Below are 21477 nucleotides of genomic sequence, written 5' to 3' on the forward strand. Positions count from 1 at the left end.
GATCCACATGGGAATATTGGGAAAGGCCACAGCAACAATTCAACGTAACCTAATAAACAGGGATAAATACAATTCTGAATTCTTGTTTTGTGAAAACCACACATTCAATTGGAGTGGGAAATTTTGAATTAAATTGCTTTGCCTGATTAAGACGACAAACTTTTATCAGCTCCTCTATAAAATGTTCTGTAAATTATTTAAAAGTGAAAAGTAGAGCCAAATAATCGCCGATAACATGGGCCGATATTAACATATTAAGTGACTATTGGTAATTTGATCACATATATTTGCCGATATTACTTCTACTATTTATCACTCAAATATCATTCCATTTGAGTATCGTTGTATACAGGGTCCAAAATTAACTTTTTGACTCACCGGCCAAGGTGGCAGGTAGATGAAAAAATTCACCGGCCAAAATAACAAATTTTGTTTTTGTGTCCTATAAACATCTGTTACAGTACATTTAATTGAGAAGGCATCATGTTTTGTTTAATCAATAACAAATTTAAGTCACAAATTAAATTCGGACCCTGGTTGTATACATTCGAAGTTCTCTTCTTGGCTCTCACCAGCAGAGTGTACTATATCGATTACATTAAGCATTATCACTCTCCAGAGTGTGAAGTGGTGACGCACGTACATGCATAGTTACGTTCCAGATCAGAGATCAGCTCCTCCAAGTAATACTGTAGGTCTTTTTGTTTCATAACTGCATTTGGGGGATCACTGAAATAAATGTGTTTATCTATCTATCTCTAAAGATCGAACATAGATGTAAGAAAGATATCGGCCGATATATATCGATATCTGATTTGTCTTCCTCCCAAATATCAGTATTGGCCCCAAAAAAAATCCATATCGGCCGTGCCCTATTGCAAAGTATCTCAATTGATCCTACCATGACCTTTATAATGATGAGTAGTGTTGTAGATGACTTGTAGTATTGTATGGTATCGTGACGTTCGTCTGCAACATAACAGTACATCTTTGTAGTGTGGCAAAAACTAATTCAGTTTGAACTTCAGCTGGGGCCTTGGATTTGTTCCTGTCTGTAACTTGTACCTGACCTTGGCAATGTGAAAAGACTCACCTGACAATTTCTTATTTATTTAAAATGAGTGTGTCTTTGTCTTAAAACGTACTGTTCTTAGAGTAGAACATAAAAGAAAAAAACACAGCACGCTTCAGGCTGAAATCTGTCAATTCTGGACTTGTGGCATTAAAATATTTACAGTGTTTTTACCTAGGAGTGCATATTTCTCTTCAAGTTTGAATGCATTTCTCATCAGAGCTGGTCTCCACTGACTCATACTGAGTCTTACATTCAGCCTCATTGATTTTATAGCAAACACAAAGTCCACTCCTGTTGGCACAGAGCAGCTCTCTTGTGACAATATGAGAGTATAAAGGTACAGATGAGGAAATAGCTTGAGTATTATATGTATAATATGGATCAGGTCACCTTTTCCACCACTTCTTGTGTTAGATATTATGCTATCCCGATTGTAAAACACTACGGAAAAGATGTTTAAATGGCAAAGTTAATATTGAAATCTTCACTAGAATATTGAAGTACAAAGAGAAAAAGTTTGAGAGGGTGATTATGGGTCATTGCGGAGTCCTCCTCCCACACCGACAGAACAATGACACCAGAAGCTGTTTGGATGAATTACACAGGGAGGAGAAGGAAAACGAGTGTGAAAAGCGAGGAAGCTGTAGATAGCAGATACACAGTAGATCAAGAGAAATAAAGATAGACAGCGACAGCCGAGGAGTGAAGCAGACAAAACGGAACCAAAAGAAAAGAGACGTTACATCCTGCGAGGCATCTCTCTCCCGGAATTTGGCAGATTATTAGAAGCGTGACCCTCAGAGGCTTCAATCCCCAGCTAACGAGGGCAACGTCTGGAAGTGACATTTCCGAGCCGAAGGGAGGAGAGGGGGGGGAAGAGGAAAAGATTAAAGAAATGAAAAAAGTCTTTTCTCGAGATAAGCTCGAGATTTAAACAAAAAAAAGGTCAACACTCCCAGAGAGTATGAATTAAACACACACACGCACCAGCAAATTACACCACACACACTCCCCCATGGCATACACAAGGGCCCTTACAGTAGCATATAGGTCATTTGCCCCTCCGGCTCATACATTATTGTCAGTTTTTGGGGAAGGGGAAGTTTGTTCTCTAAATATTTGATGGACACCCCTAGCTGTGATGAGATTAACAGATTAATCTTGCCAATAAGGATGTGTTTATCAGTTTGACACTCCCTGTGTGTGTGTGTGTGTGTGTGTGTGTGTGTGTGTGTGTGTGTGTGTGTGTGTGTGTGTGTCTGTGTGTGAGAGCTCCTGTGAATATGAGTGCCACATGAGCCCAAAAGTTAATTAAAAATGCATCGAACATTAACAAGCAAACATCGGCACACAGCTCAAACTGAGTGAGAAGGTCACACAGGCAAAAGTAAAATAAAGGTGCAAAAAAATGAAATAAAAAATAATGATGAAATGAAATCTAACACAAAGCACAGAAGCTACAAACCAGTAAACACTGATAGCTTCTTTTGATATTATACTAGATTTTTTATCATACGTTAAGGCAAATCTAAGGAACTATCTTTTATTGTACAGATAAAACTCTGAAGTTCTGCATCACTAACTAGTTCAGATGAATCGTCTGGTCTTTCACTGTAAGAATATTTTGATTCATGGGAGGTTGTGCACTCTCGATTTGGATTTGGTTGTCATGAATCAATACAGCAGTAGGAGTACGGGATCAATATAAGAAAAGTCTTGCCTCTGGAACTCACACTTGATCCTGACCGGAGTGATTTTATACTCAACTGAAACTTTTTTGGAAAGAGTCATGTAGTCATGAATGAGCTGGTTCTCTACCTGTTGATGATTTCTTATGTATAGTTTGTATTGACTAGGGCTGGGACAAAATATCAATACAGGAAGGAATCGTTGTCCTAACTTGTGTGAAACAATTATTGTATAGTTGGTGCCAAATATTGATAATTCAATACATCAAATAAAAAGGATGTGGACTTCCTGTCACCTCTTCATGACTCCTCACAGTGGAGCCTATGACATGATTGAGGGTCATGTGAATGGATGTTAATTTGCCAAAGAAGAAGGTGTTTAGCAGGGCAAGAGAAGAAGAAGAGAAGAAGAAGACAAAGAAGAAGTAGTAGAGGAAAAGAGCGGGACTTTTGTATAAGTTTAGATTTGATATGTTTTAGGAAAAAGCTACTGACTCTATCTTTTAGATTTAGATGTTGAGACTGTGTTACTTAAATGTTTCTACCCAGATTAACATGATAATAGGGAGTTAGTCACATACTGTAAGTGATTTAACATCTTAGAATAAACACAGAGCCGTCACATGTGCAGCTGAAGCTCTGGCATAACTTTAAAAATCTGCTTATTTTAAAGGCACTCTCACTTTGCTGCTTCATGACCTCTCAGAAGAAAGAAAATGATATGATGTGGAATCTTCATGAATCACTGCAATCAATGAATCTGCTCACACGTGAGTGAAGAAAATCTGCTCCAATTGTTTGAGTACGGTTCAACTTAAGTGAACTCTGAAATTCGCACCATTGCAAATTGTTTTGACAGTCCTGACCTTTAAGGAAATTAAGAGCAGGTAAGTCGAGGCATGGAGAAGCTGTCCCTTCTTGTTAGCTCTGCTGAAGCCGACACTTTAACTTAAGAATCGTCAGCGTGATAAAACTGCTGTGAGTGAGAGTGAGAAAGAGAGATAGAGAGGGAGAGTGAGAGAGAGAGTGTGTATGAGAGAGAGGGAGAGAGAGAGTGAGAGAGAGTGAGAGAGAGAGTGTGTATGAGAGAGAGGGAGAGAGAGAGTGAGAGAGAGAGTGTGTATGAGAGAGAGGGAGAGAGAGAGTGAGAGAGAGAGTGTGTATGAGAGAGAGGGAGAGAGAGAGTGAGAGAGAGAGTGTGTATGAGAGAGAGGGAGAGAGAGAGTGAGAGACAGAGAGAGAGAGGGAGAGCAAGTGAGAGGGAGAGAGAGAGGGAGAGCGAGTGAGAGGGAGAGAGAGAGGGAGAGCGAGTGAGAGGGAGTGAGTGAGAGAGTGAGAGTGAGAGAGAGAGGGAGAGCAAGTGAGAGGGAGAGAGAGAGGGAGAGCGAGTGAGTGAGAGAGTGAGAGTGAGAGAGAGTGTGTGAGAAAGAGGGAGAGAGAGAGTGAGAGTGAGAGTGAGATTGACAGTGAGAGAGAGTGAGAGAGAGTGTGTGAGAGTGTGTGAGAGAGCGAGAGGGAGTGAGTGAGTGAGTGAGTGAGTGAGTGAGTGAGTGAGTGAGTGAGTGTGTGTGTGTGTGTGTGTGTGTGTGTGTGTGTGTGTGTGTGTGTGTGTGTGCAATCCTTTATGTGGTGGGTTGATATTGGGTGGATATGTTTCTCTAAGTTTCTATTAAGTCTTTTTTAAATGTCATTTCGGTGTGTGATTGTTACGTCATGTGTTTGATGTTAGTTGTGCACATATTTCATTGTCTGATTCCTGAACCAGTAATTCATGATTGTGAACAGTTGTTCATTCTTGTATTTCTTTGTTTTTACCCCCAAAGCGAGGCACATTGAGCTTACCTGTAATAAAACGTGCTTCATAAATAAAATAGCTTTTGCTATTTATGATACTTCTCTTTGTTTTTTCAATGTATTTTTTGTTGGTCAAATATAAATGTTTCATTGAAATTGGAGGAATTCAATGTCACATTATCTAGTAAATGTAAATTCTGACAACGGCAACCACTCTTCATCAAAAGTCTGTTGATATCTGCCTTTAGGTCTGAATGAATATTTATTCAAAAGAACACTGAACTGAGAAGAATGTGCTCAGAGTTATTCACACATACACAGTCAGATTCTCTTTTGTCTTTGGCACCGGATTAGCTACATTACAGCAGCACACAGTTATTAGTGCTATGTCCAGAAGAAGATGAGAGACTGGAGGAGGTAAACTATTCTTCACTTTTTAATACAGATTAACCTGCCTGTTACATTATTGTACTGCTTATCAAAAATCATGTTTTCTGTCTAAACTCAAAGAAGAAGTGGAACAGCACACTCCACAAACCGGGCTGAGGTGGTCATTCTGACAATAGTGACCAGCGGCCACACTTCGTTGCAGCCTGGAGATTAGAGAGCCAGCGCAGATTTGCTGAGGAGAAATGTAAAGCTGAGCTGAACAATGAAAACTACTGGGCCAAGATTGTTTAAGGGGATAAGCTGTTCACAAAAATCTGGCTCAATGTAGAACATTTTGTGTGTGTGTGTGTGTGTGTGTGTGTGTGTGTGTGTGTGTGTGTGTGTGTGTGTGTGTGTGTGTGTGTGTGTGTGTGTCTGTCAGATAAGCCTCTGTGCTAAGTGTGTGAGTATTTGGGGTATGTCTGTATGTGTATGTTTGTGTGTTCATATAAAAAGAAAGTTATGTGATGAGAGTGCTGTAGTGAAAATGCTAAAGCCAGAAAGACCACACAGTCCTATTTAGAAGCTTTTGGAGCAACACAGCATGAATTCAGAGGGAGCTTAAAGACTCGCAGAGGAATGGATCTCACACACACGCCCGCACACACAGATAAAGTGAGGGCCACAACATTTTGAGTCAACTCATGCCCAGTAACAACCTCTTTCTCAAACCATAATGATTGCATTCACACACTGAATCCCAGTGTTTCTGGTTTCTACATTTTGTGTTGGTCCATGAACAGTCCAAAACAACAAAGTATGTGCCATTGCTAGATATTAAAGGGATAGTGTGTAACATTACAGAATTAAAACATGATCTTTTATTCTCACCGAAGTCGACGAAGGAGGACTGTCCAACAATCTTCTGCGGAGGTTCTTCTGGAAAGATTTCGGTTTTGACAAAGCTTCCATCCTGAGAGATCAACCATCAGATATACAGAGAGAGAGAGAGAGAGAAGAAAGAGAGACATGATGCAGGTTTTCAAAGTCATAAAAACATCTGCATCAACACTTATCAACCAGGTACATGTTTTATACAGAACCAAGGTTCCTGCGGCCTGTAATGGATACAGGAGTTACCTAAAACGGCATTTGTGTGTTTGTGTGTGAGCATCAGCTGTACATTCAAGCTTAATATATTTACATTCATGCCCTGCAAATGTACTTTTTGTTGTTGCAGAAGCTGGACTATTGACCCCAATTCATTTCTTTAAAAAAATATATATATATATATATTACTAATTGCATTTTTAACTATTGCAGTGTCTTCCAACTCCACTGAATGCATTTCTTTTAATCTGGTGATTAAATTGTTTAATAGAAAAAAAAAAAAAAATTCTGCATATAGCAGAATAATATTACATATAATAATATTAGAGCCTGACCGATTGATCGGCCAGCTGATAATATCCGCTGACATTAGCATATCCAGTGACTATCGGTATCTGCTAATTTCATCACAGATATTGTTAGATTTATTCACGGGTCAAACAGCATTTCATTTGTAATGTTGTATTACACTAGCAGTTCAAATCAAAGACAGATCTAAAAAAGATATCGGCCAATATATCGGTATCTGATTGTTTTCTCTTCGTAAGGTCGATATAGGTATCAGCCCCAAAAATTCGATATTGGTCAGACCCTAAATAATGTAATATTTTGAAAACCTTCTATGCATTTGGCTCGCAAAGTTATATTTATAAAGAGTCATGAAGTTGAATGATCATCAGTGCCATGTATTCATTAAGGCGAACTTAACTCTGCTGCTTATTTTCATTATGCGTTAATTATTGCACAGTTAATTTAAGTATCCATTAACCTGTCCAATATATTCTCACTTACCCTCATAATTGATTCACAAAACAGTGTAAAATGCCAAAATGCCCCTTGCAATTTCCCAGGACATACTTTACTTGGTCTCCAAATTGCTTTGATCGTGCGCCCAACAGTCCATTAAAATTTTGATTATGAGAGTGGATACAAAAAAGCTGTCTACTGGTCGTCTAAACTCTGATTTTTTTCTTAATGTAGCATTTGAAACAGTTCAGAAAAATGTGATGAAGGGAATGTTCATGCATGTTTGTGATGTGATGTGATGCTGTGCAGTGGGAAACTGTTGCCTGCTGATACCAATATTACTGATTTATGAGTAGAGGCTAGAGAGACGATTGAGTCAGAGAGAGCAACATATACATTATGTATAAGCATGTGTGTCTGTGTGTGTGTCTGTGTGTGTGTGTGTGTGTGTGTGTGTGTGTGTGTGTGTGTGTTTGAAGGGCTGTATGTGTGGGTAAATACTGATGTTACATTTGTGTGTGAGTCAATAACTGTTTAAACTTACAAACTGATTTAATATATTTTGTTTGATTTACATTTTGCAGAAGGATTCCTGTTTTCTTCTGCTGTTATTATATATATTTACTGAACTTAAAGTCACCATAGAAACTTCAAGAGTGTCAAACTGCCGTGCTGTAACCATAGACTGTAAATATTATTGGACGAAGATTGAGTGACGTCCGCCATCTGTTACGACATGGGGCTCCGGAGGCTCATCGGCAGCAGCCGCCATGCTGGAAATGCTGTCTCAGACTAACTTTCAGTCAACCTAACGACAAGCTGAGAGCTGGAGCTGAGGCGGGTTTTAAGCCTCTTGATGAACCGTTACATCACGCCCACCTGTCAATCATGTCAGCTACACGCCTAACTATGGATAACACGTATTTTTCATGAAATAAAAACAGAAAAAATTTCCAAAAGATTCGACCCCCGTACAGTGTGTGCCAGCGATGACAATAACTAATCAGACCTATTTCGTTTTTTTGGGACCAGATTGCAGGATTTTAATTTGTCAAGACAGGAGGTTGCCGCTTGGTTGTGACGTATTTCTGACAGAAACGGGATAGAACCCATAGAACCAATCACAAGATAGAAGGCGGGACATAATATTGGGTTGAATTTGATCGAATTTGATTTGATTTGATTGATACAGCAGCTTCGACGAAGATTTTAAATTGGTCAAAAAATTAGTGATAAATTACATTTAGTTTGATGTAAAAATACTCAGATAATGCTTCATTGAAATATATTTGGCAGATAAATACACATCTATTTTAAAAATCTATTTTTCATCTCATGGGGACTTAAATAAAAACGACAGAATTAAGATGATTAAAGCAGACACCAAGGCCATAAATTAGTCGACTATATATTTACAGCTACTACATTATTTAAGCATGTCATATATGCAGCATAAAAGGAAGTAACTCAAAATGTGAGTGTAAAAACACTAAATTTAGTATCTCTGCTTTATGATGCAGCACATCTTTTACAGGAAAGAACTCAACTCAAAAATTCAATAATTCAATATCTTACTCCTCCCTACATAACAACATTGGACAGCTACACCGTTCCTGTGACACCAACATTGAAATGCAACACACTCCCACAATATTGATTTTCTGTGTACAGGGAACTCCACAACAACAACATCAATGAAATGTAACGAACATCCAGCAGAGTTAGTCCTGGTTTGAACCAAAACTCTCTCAAAATGAAAAGAAAAGAAAGACATTTAACCAGCACAGTGAACTCTTCTGGAGATTATAACTCAATAACCTTGTAGGCTTCTGAAAGGTGTTAGTTAAGAATGGATAAATGTCAGTACCTCCAACAGGTTGAGTGTAAAAGTTGTCATGAGTGAGACTCTAATTAAGCTTTATCTGCAGAGCACATTTTGTCTTGCCATAGTAGGAAAAAACAGGTGTTACTAATGTCATTAACAACAGCTCTGTTCCCACTAAGCCATGGCGTTGTGACAGAGTGACAGTGAGCCAGCAGCACAATATAAGGATCCTGAAACCCTCACAACTTAATGGAACTCAGCCATCATTCATTTGAATATGTACACCTGTGCTACTCTGACATGTTCAAACGTCAGCATGAGAAAAAAAAAAGCTTCTTTTGGCAATTTTTAGACATGTAGATGATCATGTTTCCTCAGACTAGAGTCCCTAAAAAAATGGAAGAAAATGTTGTTTAGCCCTCTGGAGCTGTTGTGGGTCTAATTCTTCCAGAAAACTGCCATGCAAGGCGCACCACTTGATCATCTTAATGGCAGTCTCATGCTCAAAGTCTCCCACTCCGCCCTGAGACATTTAGATTAGGAGACTAATGAATAGTGCTGCCAGTGTGATGGTCCAACAGATTAATGATGGTGCGGATTGAAGTTCTCTGTAGATCATTTAGCACTTTAATATTTTAACATCTGAATGGGGCCTCTGCGAAGCTGCTACTCCTTGATTGCGACTCAAAGTACTGGGGCAGTCCTTTCTGAATACTGATAAATGCTAAATGCTCTCATAAATTGGAGTCTCGCTGGTTTACCTGCACCACAAAAATCTAAAATCAGTGTGTATTGTCTGGGAAGAAAGAAAGAAAAAACAAAAAATGGGGCATTATACTAGCACCAAGGCTTCTCTAAGAACTGCATTTCAAATGATTCTAAGTGAACTGAGTCGTTTGTTATTTTCAGGTTTTGCTTACCAAACGTTGCCTAAATAATCCTTGCTATAAAATAAACACTCAAACTCTGAATTAAAAAGTCAATTGGCACCAATGGCCACCAGCTATGAAGACAAGTTATAGAAACAAAATAAAAGAACAAACCTCAAAATCTTTCTTTCCACACAGCTTTCATAAAAGGGCAGCCTACTGCAGACTTGCTCAAACATCTTCAAGATCTTCAACAAAGTCCAGCTATCTGTCCAGTTGGCCTCAAACTGACCATGGATGACTGAGAGCCTACACAGACATCTCAAAAATGATCTACCAAGACGTTTGACTATGTGTTATATTTCTCTGCATCAAAGCTAGATAAGATCAAATTTGTTTTAGATCATATTATTTCTGACAAAAGCACATGATTTTGAAAAAGAAAAGAGTAAAAAGAAACTGCAGTAGCCTACTGCTTGTTTAAAGAACCTTCAAATTGAAGACTTAAAGACTGTTCAAACACAATGATATGTTATAGTGTTGTATTAACAGTCCCACTGTACGCGAGCACTAGGTATTCATTTAACACCACAGACTGAAACAGAGAAAGAGTATGCAAATGGACCGACGTGCTGACACAAAACAAAAAGTTGTCTTTGATCATAAAGCCTGATGTTACTCTGTATAACTCTCAGGTTTATCAGTATGTAAAATACACTTCAGACTTTAATCTCTGGAGTCAGACAGAGTAACAACTGCCTCATGTGAATGATTCTTTCCGAGGTTTAATTATGCAATAGGAACCTTTAGCAATAGTGACCAAAAGAATCAGATCGTGGATACAATGAGCTGAAATGAGTTTCCTCCAAAGGGTGGCTTGGCTCAGCCTTGGATATAAGGGAAAGACATCTGAAGAGAGATCAGAGTAGAGTGTGCTTCTCCTTCACACTGAAAAGAGCTAGTGGAGGTGGTACAGGCATCTCATTAGGATGCCTACTGAGCACCTCCCTTTGGAGGGTTTCAGGGCACGTCCAACTGGAGACACCAGGGTAGACCCAGAACTCACAGGAGGGATTTTAAATCCCTTCTGGAACATCTCATAGTCTCGCAGGAGGATCTAGGAAATGTTGCTGTCCAGAGGGATGTCTGGGTTAACTTGGTTAGCCTGTTGCCACAATGACACAGCCCTGAGATAAGCTTAATCAACTGGAATATGGCATGGAGATCTGTAGTGATAGTTTTAAAAACATTTTATAGGAATGGACCATTACTTGTTGCTCAACATTGATAGGCACATGTAGCGGCCATCACTTCCCAATTCTACACTGTGGTTGTCCAGAGCCCAAAAGGTACAGATTCCCATGTAACATGTAGCAAACTTAATAGTCCCACAAACAGTTACTACTTGGAACTGTAAAAAATAAAATCAGCTTGTTTGCATGGGTCAGCAAGAAAAGCAACTATGTTTTAATCTGCAATTTAACATAATTGTCGAAGCTATTCCTTATGCAAAAGGAAGTCATGTACAACTTGCAGAGAGCAGGTCGAGAGTAAAAATAAAGAATAGAAAACAATCAGGCCCTGCATTGAAAGTCTATTTCCTGTTACATTCAGAGGGTTAGCACTCATATTTCATGCTGCGCACAAATGTTAAGAGGGTCCGAAGAAATATTTGCTCATAACTTGTGGAAGGGGGCCTTCAATTTGTAATTCCTCTCTTATAAACCCCCCAAACATGGAGGATATGAGCTTCTATTTTTACTATGCTAATTAGTATCTCAGCGTTTTGTTGGTTTGTTATTTTTTTTGCATGGGATTTTATTTTTCTCTGTGCCTTTTTCCTGCTGTTTTAATGTCTGAGAACTATTGAGGCTGTGAAAGCTAATTTAAATGAGGGTTTTAACAGGGTTCTGGGTGAATATTCAGAAGGCTTATCTCACCACACAGCATGCAGACAAATTTGCAGAAAGAACAAGCTCAAATCCACCAGAAGAGTGAAATCTCAAAACGATTAGATTGATGACATGCATGGCAGCATGAGGAAAGGAACATTTTTCAATACTTCAACAGGCTAATCAGTCATTATGTGGTAGCCTATTTATAGTACCGTCAAAAAGCCAATGTTATGCAGAGCCATATCTGGCGCAAATGTGCACCACAAAACACAGACAATTTCTCCAACATGGTCCCCAGGCAAGTTTATTTCTGTAAATAAGACTCAGTGACATGATTTCTCCTGAGGAGGCAGGCCCAGCAGGTGAGTTGTTTCATTCTATGAAGGGTATTCTGCAGACACAGGCTATCAGTTAATGAAGCCTAGTACAACAATTACAATTATTCACACAAATTGAGCTTTTTGAGGAGAATTAATTACATCATATTTGACGCTTTAAATGTTGATAGGCAGATATGTAAAGGGCACTTAACAACGTTTAAGTGGTTTAGAGTCAATCCAAACAATCACATTAGCAGAGCAAACATGATTATTTTTAATTTGGAAAGAAATACCATTATACTAAATGCTTTTACTATTTCTGTAACCACAATGTGATGAATGTACAAAAAAATACCTTGAAGAAAAGACACAGACAAACTAATGCTCCAACTTACATTTTCTGAGTCATTTAAGGAGATGTAACTCTTACTCGTAGTGTTTGAAATGGGTACTACATCCAAATTGAAAACACCGAAGAGCATTGCCTGCCTCTGCCACCTCCTCTCTAGAGTCGATGCGGACGCAGGTTGCCATGTCACGGACACCGAAGCTTCAGTGTTTATCCAGCTCTGCATTGGTCTGGAAATCTTTCTGTGTTCTAACCTCTCTCCATTTTTCAAAAGAATCTCCAATATTGATCCTAGTTTTACCACGTCTCTGGTCATGAAGCTTATTAGAAAAATGCAGAGGCTTTTAAGGCCTGGTAAAATCATTCATATCTGAACCAGTTCTGATTACTGGTTTCCTTTCTGCAGCATGTTTCCTTAATGTCTGATGATATAGTAAGGTCAGTTTATGATTTAATTCAGCAGATATCTCACGTAATGCTCCTTTAAAATTCTTATTCATTTGTTTAACAGACTTCTCTCTAATGCCAATAGTGAAATTAGATTTACCTTCTACTTTGTTAAAAGTATGCATGCATGCTCATCAAACACGTGCAATAGAAATAACACTTTGAAGCTGATCTCTTCAAAAAGCAGAGAAAATCAACTGGTGTCAATTAGATCAAGAGCTTCCAATCACACATACTGAGTCTCCCTCAGATCAGGCAGCAGGATGTTAACTCTCTCTGTGGTGAGGATGAGGACTGAGTCGGTGTGATCGACTGGTGCCTGGTCGCCTGATTGCAAGATGTCATGATTAAAACTGTGTGTGTGTGTGTGCGTGACAGTCTGAGAACAGTAGATTGATGTGTGAAGATGAAAGGATTACAGGTCTTCGTTATTATTCCTCCCTTCTGTTCAAATCACTCCAAACACATGCACCACACACACACACACACACACACACACACACACAAAGACACAGGCAAAGAGACCTCCTGAAACAGATCACTGGTATGGCATATGTGCAGTTGTAGCAGGAAAAGTGATTTGACTACGTAAACAAATAGCAGAAAACATTCTGGGGCAGTTGATTTTAAATGTAGTAAAAAAAATATCAAACTAACACAAGATGGTGCAGAATTCTTGCAAATGCTGATGTCCAACTGTATTATGAATAAAGTTGTGTGTAGCTGGACATGCCTTTTTGAGCAAACTATTTGTTGTAACCGTCAATCACAGGTCGTAACAAATACAGACAGACAACCAGCCACACTCACACACACACAGCTACGGACAATTTTAGAGCCACCAATTAACCTAACGAGCATGTCTTTGGACTAGGAGGAAGCCAGAGTACACAGAAAGGCTCCTTTTCTGACAGGGATTTGAACCACTGCGCCACTGTGTAGCCAATGAAGAACTGTCTGAACTTAATATTAGTCCATGCAAATGTACATAGTTTGTTTTCTCCCTATGAGGTAAAGCCGACATAAGCTCATGCAACCCTTCTATCATGTGCATTATGCATCTAAGCCTAGAGGGAATATTTGTAATACTTGTGACAGCGCCAAATAAGCATGAAATTAGCTATTTTACAATTGGACATTTCATTGTTGTCCTTGCTGTCAACGACAACAACAAAAAAGTATTCCACATTTATTGTACGAGTCCAAGGATGCACAAGGCCGTAATGCTTCAAATGTAAATTCCTCCTACATACATCAAAAGCAGGGCTCTGTTGGTTCCTCATATTATTTCTCTTTCTGTGATAAAGCGCTGAAAAACATGTAGATCTCAAACTAAGGGGTAAGACTGTCGCCAGAGATGTGTGCAAATGAGTCTCTCATGACCTAAATTATGATATCAGTCTGGTGAGAATTGACCTTTAAAACCCCAGGCTCTATTCGTCGGCCAATAAAAGAAAACCATTTTGCTTGACGCATCTTTCCAGCTTGTATTCCCCCCCCCCCCCCCCCGTCCTCTGTGACTGCATCCTCTTGTGTAATCTCAGGAAAACAGAGAAACAGGGAGAAATGGAAGGAGACTGAAGGGGAGAGAAAACAGAGAAAAGTAATTAAAACAGAGTGCTGGGGAAAGAGGCGCGTGCTGGCCTGTGACCGGTAGATGCAGCCGCATTGAACCAGAGACTGCAGTGGGATTAACAGGGGGTCTAATGCTCTGAGGATGCTGGGGAAATGGCCTGGCCTTGTGTGTTTGTTTTGAGCGAGGATGGTGTTTTGTCATGAGCATTTGAGGAAACAAGATTTTTTTTGCATTTATTCAAGTGTGTGCAGATGTAAGAAGCTGTTTGTGCTTTTAAGGAAAAATAGAGTGGAAAAAGTACAGACAAGCTGGCAGGATGAAACGAGAGGATTCGGCTTTATCACGATCTAAAGATGAGGGAGAGAGATGGAGAGATACAGGAATACTGCAGAGGACCTGATTGTACCTGACAAGCCTTCAAAGTCACTCTTTAAAACACAGTTTTTGTTTGTGTTTCACAAGATCCACACTGTGTGAAAGATGAGCCACAACATTCACAAAAGATCTGCTTCACCAAACACTGAAGACTCATCAATCAATTAACAGTTTTGCAAAGTGTTCAAATTAAAAGATCGGCTGAATGAGATATTGACCCTCCCTCTGAAAGACATGCAGGAACAAATGAATTAATTAATTATGATGAAGAAATGACATAAGGACTTCTTAGAGAGCTGGAAACACTAATGTCCAGATCTGCAATCTACATTATTACACATTCTCTCGCAGGCTTGTTGTGAGGTTTAGAAGATTGCCTCTTTTTACTAGACACTGATAAAACAGGCCTCTGGTGTCAAATGAATTGCCAACTATATGATAATTCCACATTAGCATCATGTTGGCGCTAATGAATACGGATTGTCAACTGCATCTAGCATGAACATAAAAATGCTAATTACATGATTTCCTTAATGCCACATAAACAAAGTATCATGGTTGAAAAAAAACCTCTGCCAAGGCTGCACAACCTGAAGAATAGATTGCACTGATAGACTTAATGACTATTTAACAGTGACATGTTTATATTTCATGTTGACTCTGCACTTTATTCTAATGAAAGCTCTTAAGAGGATCACTGTTGTTTCCTCGAAGGCTGCTATATTCAGTGTCTCTTACATTTTAACCCTGTAAGCTTTTTTAAATATATTCTTGTATTTTGTCTTTTTCCTGTCCTGTTTTGCCTTGCTGTAAAAACAATCGCCCTTAGGGGACAAATAGGGTTGAAGTTGAGTTGACTTTCAAATACACTCAACAGATGAAAACATATTTCAAACAGATAAAATACTTGAACCTAACCAAAGCTCTACAGCTGACCTTGTCTTTTCACATATCAACATACTGACATGCTCATGGGGATAATTGATGCATCTTATTGGTTGGCAGATATATTTGCAATATCTCAGTTGGTCATGTCCACTTGCCAACACTTGCATATTTGCAGACGATAACGTCATCAGCTGTCCAGGTGTCAGAAAGTATAGAAAAAAACAAACTAGAGCTCATGATGGTGCTTTTTGAAAGTTAAGGAGGTAAACGTTTTCACATGCATGAATTGCTGAGATGAAATAAACTAGAGCTTTACATTCCCCAGAAATTCAAAATGAGCATCATCTCTGCTCCTCCGACTGTTCACTTGCTTCCTTTAGCTTGATCATCATTCCTTCTCCGTGTCTCACATCTCACTGGTTTTTGGAAAATGCATTTTACTTTCTGCTTTTTGCTTTACTCGTTCTCTCTCTCTCTCTCTCTCTCTCTCTACCCCCACACACCTTCACTGACAAATCCTTCAAACTCTCTCTGTTTCTCTCTCTTCTTCCCCTGCCCCTCCCCTTTCTGTCTCCCGTTCCCCCTCACTGTGATAAGATAGACCACTGTTCGACTGGTGCTTCGACCTGCTGAATTTCAAACAGGCCCCTTCGACAAAAAACTCAGAGCCCCAGTCTCCTCTCTCTGCTCTCTCAGAATGTAAACTAGTCCTGCTGCTGCAGAAGCAAGAATCCTGCACCCTTCAAGCTTACCTGAGCTTTGCAGATCTGTTTGTTGCAGTGACGAAATGAAAAGAGGGGTGCAGTGTGGGTCACCGCTCTCTGCTCACTGGGTAAATACCTTTGGATGTACTTAACATAGTCACTTAACATAGGCACACATTGTTTTGCTCCATGCCTATTATGCACCGCAATGTGGTATACTTAAACCATATGTTTAAAAAGGAAAGAGAAAAGAAAGGCTGTGTGTGTGTGTGTGTGTGTGTGTGTGTGTGTGTGGTTATTGGAATATATTTAAAGTTATCACTGATGGAGACTGAAACAAATAGCAGCATGTAACCAGGTTCTTATTGTGCTTACCACTATACTGCAACTTTAAATAAGATAAAATAATAATATTAATAACTTAAGTTCATCAGAAGACTAAGATTAAGCCTGTTTTTCAATTCCTTCCTCTTTGTTTAACATAATGTCTCATGAGAAGTCTTTGGGAATAAGCCAGCATGATATGAGAACAACAAGCAACATGCGCTGACACTGTTTAATACCGCTACTGCGCTGTGAAGTGTTATGAATAAACAACATGTAGAAAGTGTGTGTCTTAGCTAGAACTCACAGTTTTTTTTATGTCCATCTGCTTTCCTTTATTTCCTGCACGTGTTTCAACTGAGCTTGAAATAAATCCTGTAGCATTTTGTTCCACACCACTAAATATGCGCCAACTCTGAGGTATAACAGATAGCGATAGCTTGAGCTTCATTCGACTACATCTTAATGCTGTGAAAGTATGGCCGTTCAGGCTGCTCAACTGAACGCAGTGAATGTAAACATTAAAATGTGGTTATTGGGAATGAAAACAAATAATCTTGAATTAAAGCAGTCCAAACACCCATAAAACAACATACATGTTATTATGAAAACCAGAGAGTTAAAACTCACAGGCTTTTGATTTGTACAAAATCCTGTTACCACACAGAGACCCTTCCTCTGCACAGGTTATGGATGTGACCATTTCATGCTAAATTAACTTTTAAATACATCGACAGGAGAAAGGAAGACAGGGACAGGAAAACAAGAAACTACTGTTCAAAAGAAAGTGCTCCTCACCTTGTTGACCCAGGTCTCATATTTAGGCCCCACAGTGGTCAGGAACAAATCTGAAGTGAGAAGAAGGACAGAGACAAAGGAAGGAAACGTGTTAGTGATACAGAGGTTCATCTGGGGATTATATTCAAACTTCCAACAGAACTAATGATTCTTTATTCAGGGAACTTCGTAGATTGGTAGGAATTTGTATTTTTCTTGGTTGTTTTCCATCAGGTTGTGTTGCACTGTCCTCTGTCTTTTTATTTGTTGTGTTTTTGTCCACTGCTGTAAATCTAATTTCCCTTCCAGCGACAATAAAGATCTGAACTGAACTGAGAGCCAAAAAAAAAGAAAACTCAGGATGTCAATCTGTGAACATTTGTAGAACTGATGAGCAGATCAGGAAACAACATTTCAATCAGTGCTTTGTTTATAAAGGAGTCTTTACCTCTGTACAAAGTATAGCAATCAAGACACGAATAGGCGTTTTATTACAGAGGTCTATATTTTAGATCATGTCAGATGTACAGATCTACCTGTTAATATCAGGAGTAAAAACATGATGGTGTTTGCACTTACTCAGTAGAGTAATACAGAACAAAATAAAAAGAGAATATGAGTGTGGATAGATGTGAAATGTCTACGGTTGATTCGTAATGAACAGAATTTGTTATGTTGTGACAGTTCTTTGACTCGGGCACTGACAGGTCGTGACTGTTGTGTGCAGAGAGGAAAGGTAGCATTCCTTGAGCAAAAAAGCAGCATGAACACAGATGAAGAAAAGGAAAAAAAAATGATAGTAGTGGGGGGGGGGGGGGGGGGGGGGATCTCCCACTGAAAGCAATAGGATTTTGTTCAGCTTTCTGGAGGCTTCACCCCCTGGTAATGCTTGCAGCTCGCTCGTATCGGAATCCTATAACCTGCACTTGTGCTCATGTGCTCCGCTCTCGAAGCTTAGGCTGCAGGCTGCACTTCTAATACTGCCTCTGTGTGCCGCTCTGAGAGGACGTTCATTTTCATCGCTGCATTCTTTCGGACTGTGGCCCTGCCCCAGTGATTGGACATGAAATAAATATTGGCATTGATCTGCCTTAGGGCCCCTGCTGTACTCCATGAGCTGCCGTGCGCTGCATGGTAAAATATAAACGGTAAAGGAATGAATGTAAAGAAGACAGGGGGAAGGATGTGTGGAAATACTGTGATATGCGCTCTATGGGATATAAGCTCTTTTTGTTATGAGGTGGGTATGTGCAAAGCTTCTTACTGGAGGTGAAAAATACGATTTATATAATGAATAAAAAAGTACACATTTCACTAAATGACTCTCTCTTTACATTGGCCGCATCACAAACCTTGTTCTAACCTTAAAGCACACATCCACCTGAGACCCCTGTTTATTCTCCCCTGCATGTGCTCTGAAATATTATCCCAGAATTCCACTGAAGTCGCCTCCAGCATAGAGGGAAAAGTCAGTAGAATGAAACAGCTCGCTTTAGGAAGCTTCAGGTCGGGGAGATTCAGAAGGATATCTTTTCTAAATCTCTGTATTTGTATGTCCCGCTGTGGTACATAATACCTTACTACAATAAATAATACCACAATACCTTTCCCTAACTTGCCTTGCACTATACAGGAATGCTTTGGTATACCAATAGTTAGTGAACACTCTTGGAAAAAGAATTGGCAATCATCTGACAACTGTGTGTTTTGGGGACGGAGGCCAACATTTTCCGGGCTTCAGACTGTATAAAACATGGACGTAGTATCAGTGATGTCACCCACTGGTATCTGAAGATGCATTTTGAAGCCAAACCATGATGGTTGTCATGTTGGAAATGCTACCGCCACCTTATTTTCAATAAATTTAGTAACAGGTAAAAAGTTGGGGATAAGGTAATTAAAGGTAAGGTAAGGTAAGCGTCCTGACAAACAGCCTGTCAAGCAAGTCAACCCTGCCCCGATTGTGAAAAAGTATGCATAACTCTAAAAGCACTAATATAATGAAAACGGAATTAAAAAATGAGCAAAGCTAACAATCTGTTTTTGGTATGTGGCTGTAAACGTGTTTATTTCTGCTGTCAAAATTAGCATTTAAATATGGATGTTAAAGGGGCTTGCAGGGCTTTTGGACCCAGCCTAAACACTAAAGGAAATGCACTTTTTGCATTTCTGTTTTGCCTTCAATTTTTAATACTGGGGATTGCTGCTTAGATGCAGCAAACGGGTACACATTCAGGGAAACCATACTGAACATATAGCAGCCATACATTCTCTTCCATTTAATAGAGTTGGCATGGAGACAGAACATCCATGACTGCAATTCTATACAGATATCTGCTTATTAGGATTGACAAAAAGCCAAAGTATCCTTAGATGATAGCTGATGGTCTTCAGAACTGCAATTCTGATACTGCCGTCTGCCTCCTTTGCTCTCCAAGTCGCCTGTTTCCTCTAATACAACCAACACCCAGTTAGTGCTGGGCGATATATTGTGAAGCTCGATTCGATCGATATTTAATTAATGCTTGATATGGAAAAGGGAACATCGATTTCATTTTTTAAACTATTTCAAAGTTTCCTCGCGATATTTCGTTCTCTCCCGCGAGCACGCTCGCTACACTCGAGTTGTACAATCGCACACAGATTTAAGCGCAGGTTTTCTCTACTAAAACACACGTTTGGTTTTTAAACACATCATATCCCGACAAAAGCCGAGCTTAAATCAGCATTCAAAGAAACAAATCACCAGAAAAGTCGAGTGACAGCAGGGCATGACGAAAACAGAAAGGAGAAAAGTTTGAGCCACAGTGACAGACAGCTGGAGGAGCTGGAACACGTTAAAGTTAAAGACTAGATCCTGGTAAAGATAAAAGTTATTCTGTCATGTCCAGCTCAGGGCCTTAGGTTGTTTTTATTTCTATCTTGTTTTATTTCCTGTTTTGGGTCACTAACTTCTCCTCTCGTTTCAGATCCGTCACTTCCTGCCCTCATGTGTTTCCCACCTGTGTGATTGTCTGCCCCGCCCTGATTGTTCCCAGCTGCATCTCGTTGTCTTCCCCCTCACCCTACTATTTAGTCTGTAGCTTCCCTTCCTTCTGTGCCAGTTCGTCTTCGACCCCTGTGAGAAGTGTTCAAGCCTTTTGTTTCCCCTTTCCCCTTGATCACTTTTTTGGATTGTATCTTCTTCAAGAGTAAAGACTGTATTTTTTCCCCCATCAAAGCCTGCGTTGTGAGTCGTGCTTTTGGGTTCAGTTACCTGTGGTGTTGTTACATATTCACAAAGCATCTTAACCCTGAAGAGAGCTCCTAAAGTAAAGATCTAAGGATGAAGAGTTTCTCACAGAAAAGAAAGAAGGAGAGATTCCAGCTCTATCACAGCCTCATTAATATCAGATTAAGTAGACTCTTACAGTTATGGTGAATAAACATCAGCACATAAATATAAGAAAAATACACAATATTTTTAGAGCTCAATTAATTTAATAAAAGTTGTAATTGACTTTTGCATCAGAATGGTTCAAGAGTAAATTGGTGACTGTTATTCTTCAAATCTAAAGTAAAGTTCCTGGGCCAGTGATTACAAAGGTCGGGCCAGTGATCTTTTTTTTTTTATACAGTGGAGATTCAGTTAAATAGGCTACATTTATAAACTTTAATACGATAAATATCAAGTCATATCAAATATCGACATTAGGAAAAAAAAATATTGTGATATCAAATTTAGGCCAGCACTACACCCAGTGAAGCGCTAGGGGAAAAGAACTACTTTAACAGTATAGAATATACACCCATTCTTCATTCACATGTGATTATGACTGTATATAGAGATTTCTGATAACAGAAACTACATTGTTTCCATTTGTGTGCTTTAGTTTCAGGACACTAAGTTGATCATAATATTTAAAGTCAATGGCCATATTCTTGTATTTGAATTTGGACAAAAATGGCAGCTTTGTTTGCGCACCAGACTACAGCTGCTGACAGCCATCATTTCTGCCACCCGAAACGTCCACATACAATCACACAGCCATCTCAATAATATACATGCAAAATGAAAACTATTTTATACACTCAAAGGACTAAAACAACTTTCAATTTCCCAAAACTTTGTGGACTGGCAGGCATATAGCCCACACAGACTCAAAACCCTTTTACAAATGCAAAGAAGATAACTAATGCATGCATAGATTATGCAAAGTACTACACACACACACTATGCAGGATACAATTATAATTTCCACATTGTGTATCTCTGCTAGTGTCACTGTGTTTGTGTGTGTGTGAGTGTGTGTTTGTGGTCGCACTGGGTGGTGTGTTAATGAGCTTGGTTAATCAGCCAATCAGG

The 21477-nt window shown here is 39.3% G+C and overlaps 1 protein-coding gene across 1 annotated transcript in view; it reads right to left on the reverse strand.

Annotated features, from left to right (window-relative positions):
- Positions 1 to 21477, reverse strand: part of itfg1 (integrin alpha FG-GAP repeat containing 1) — a 164155-nt gene that overhangs the window by 113606 nt on the left and 29072 nt on the right. Inside the window, exons 7-8 of the mRNA XM_020648569.3 lie at positions 17154 to 17203; positions 5818 to 5899 (exon numbers count right to left, since the gene is read on the reverse strand). Of these exons, the coding sequence (XP_020504225.1) occupies positions 5818 to 5899; positions 17154 to 17203 (132 nt within the window). The remainder of the gene's footprint in view (positions 1 to 5817; positions 5900 to 17153; positions 17204 to 21477) is intronic.

The sequence above is a fragment of the Labrus bergylta genome, chromosome 3 (genome assembly GCF_963930695.1).
Source record: "Labrus bergylta chromosome 3, fLabBer1.1, whole genome shotgun sequence".
In the NCBI taxonomy this organism is placed as follows: domain Eukaryota; kingdom Metazoa; phylum Chordata; class Actinopteri; order Labriformes; family Labridae; genus Labrus; species Labrus bergylta.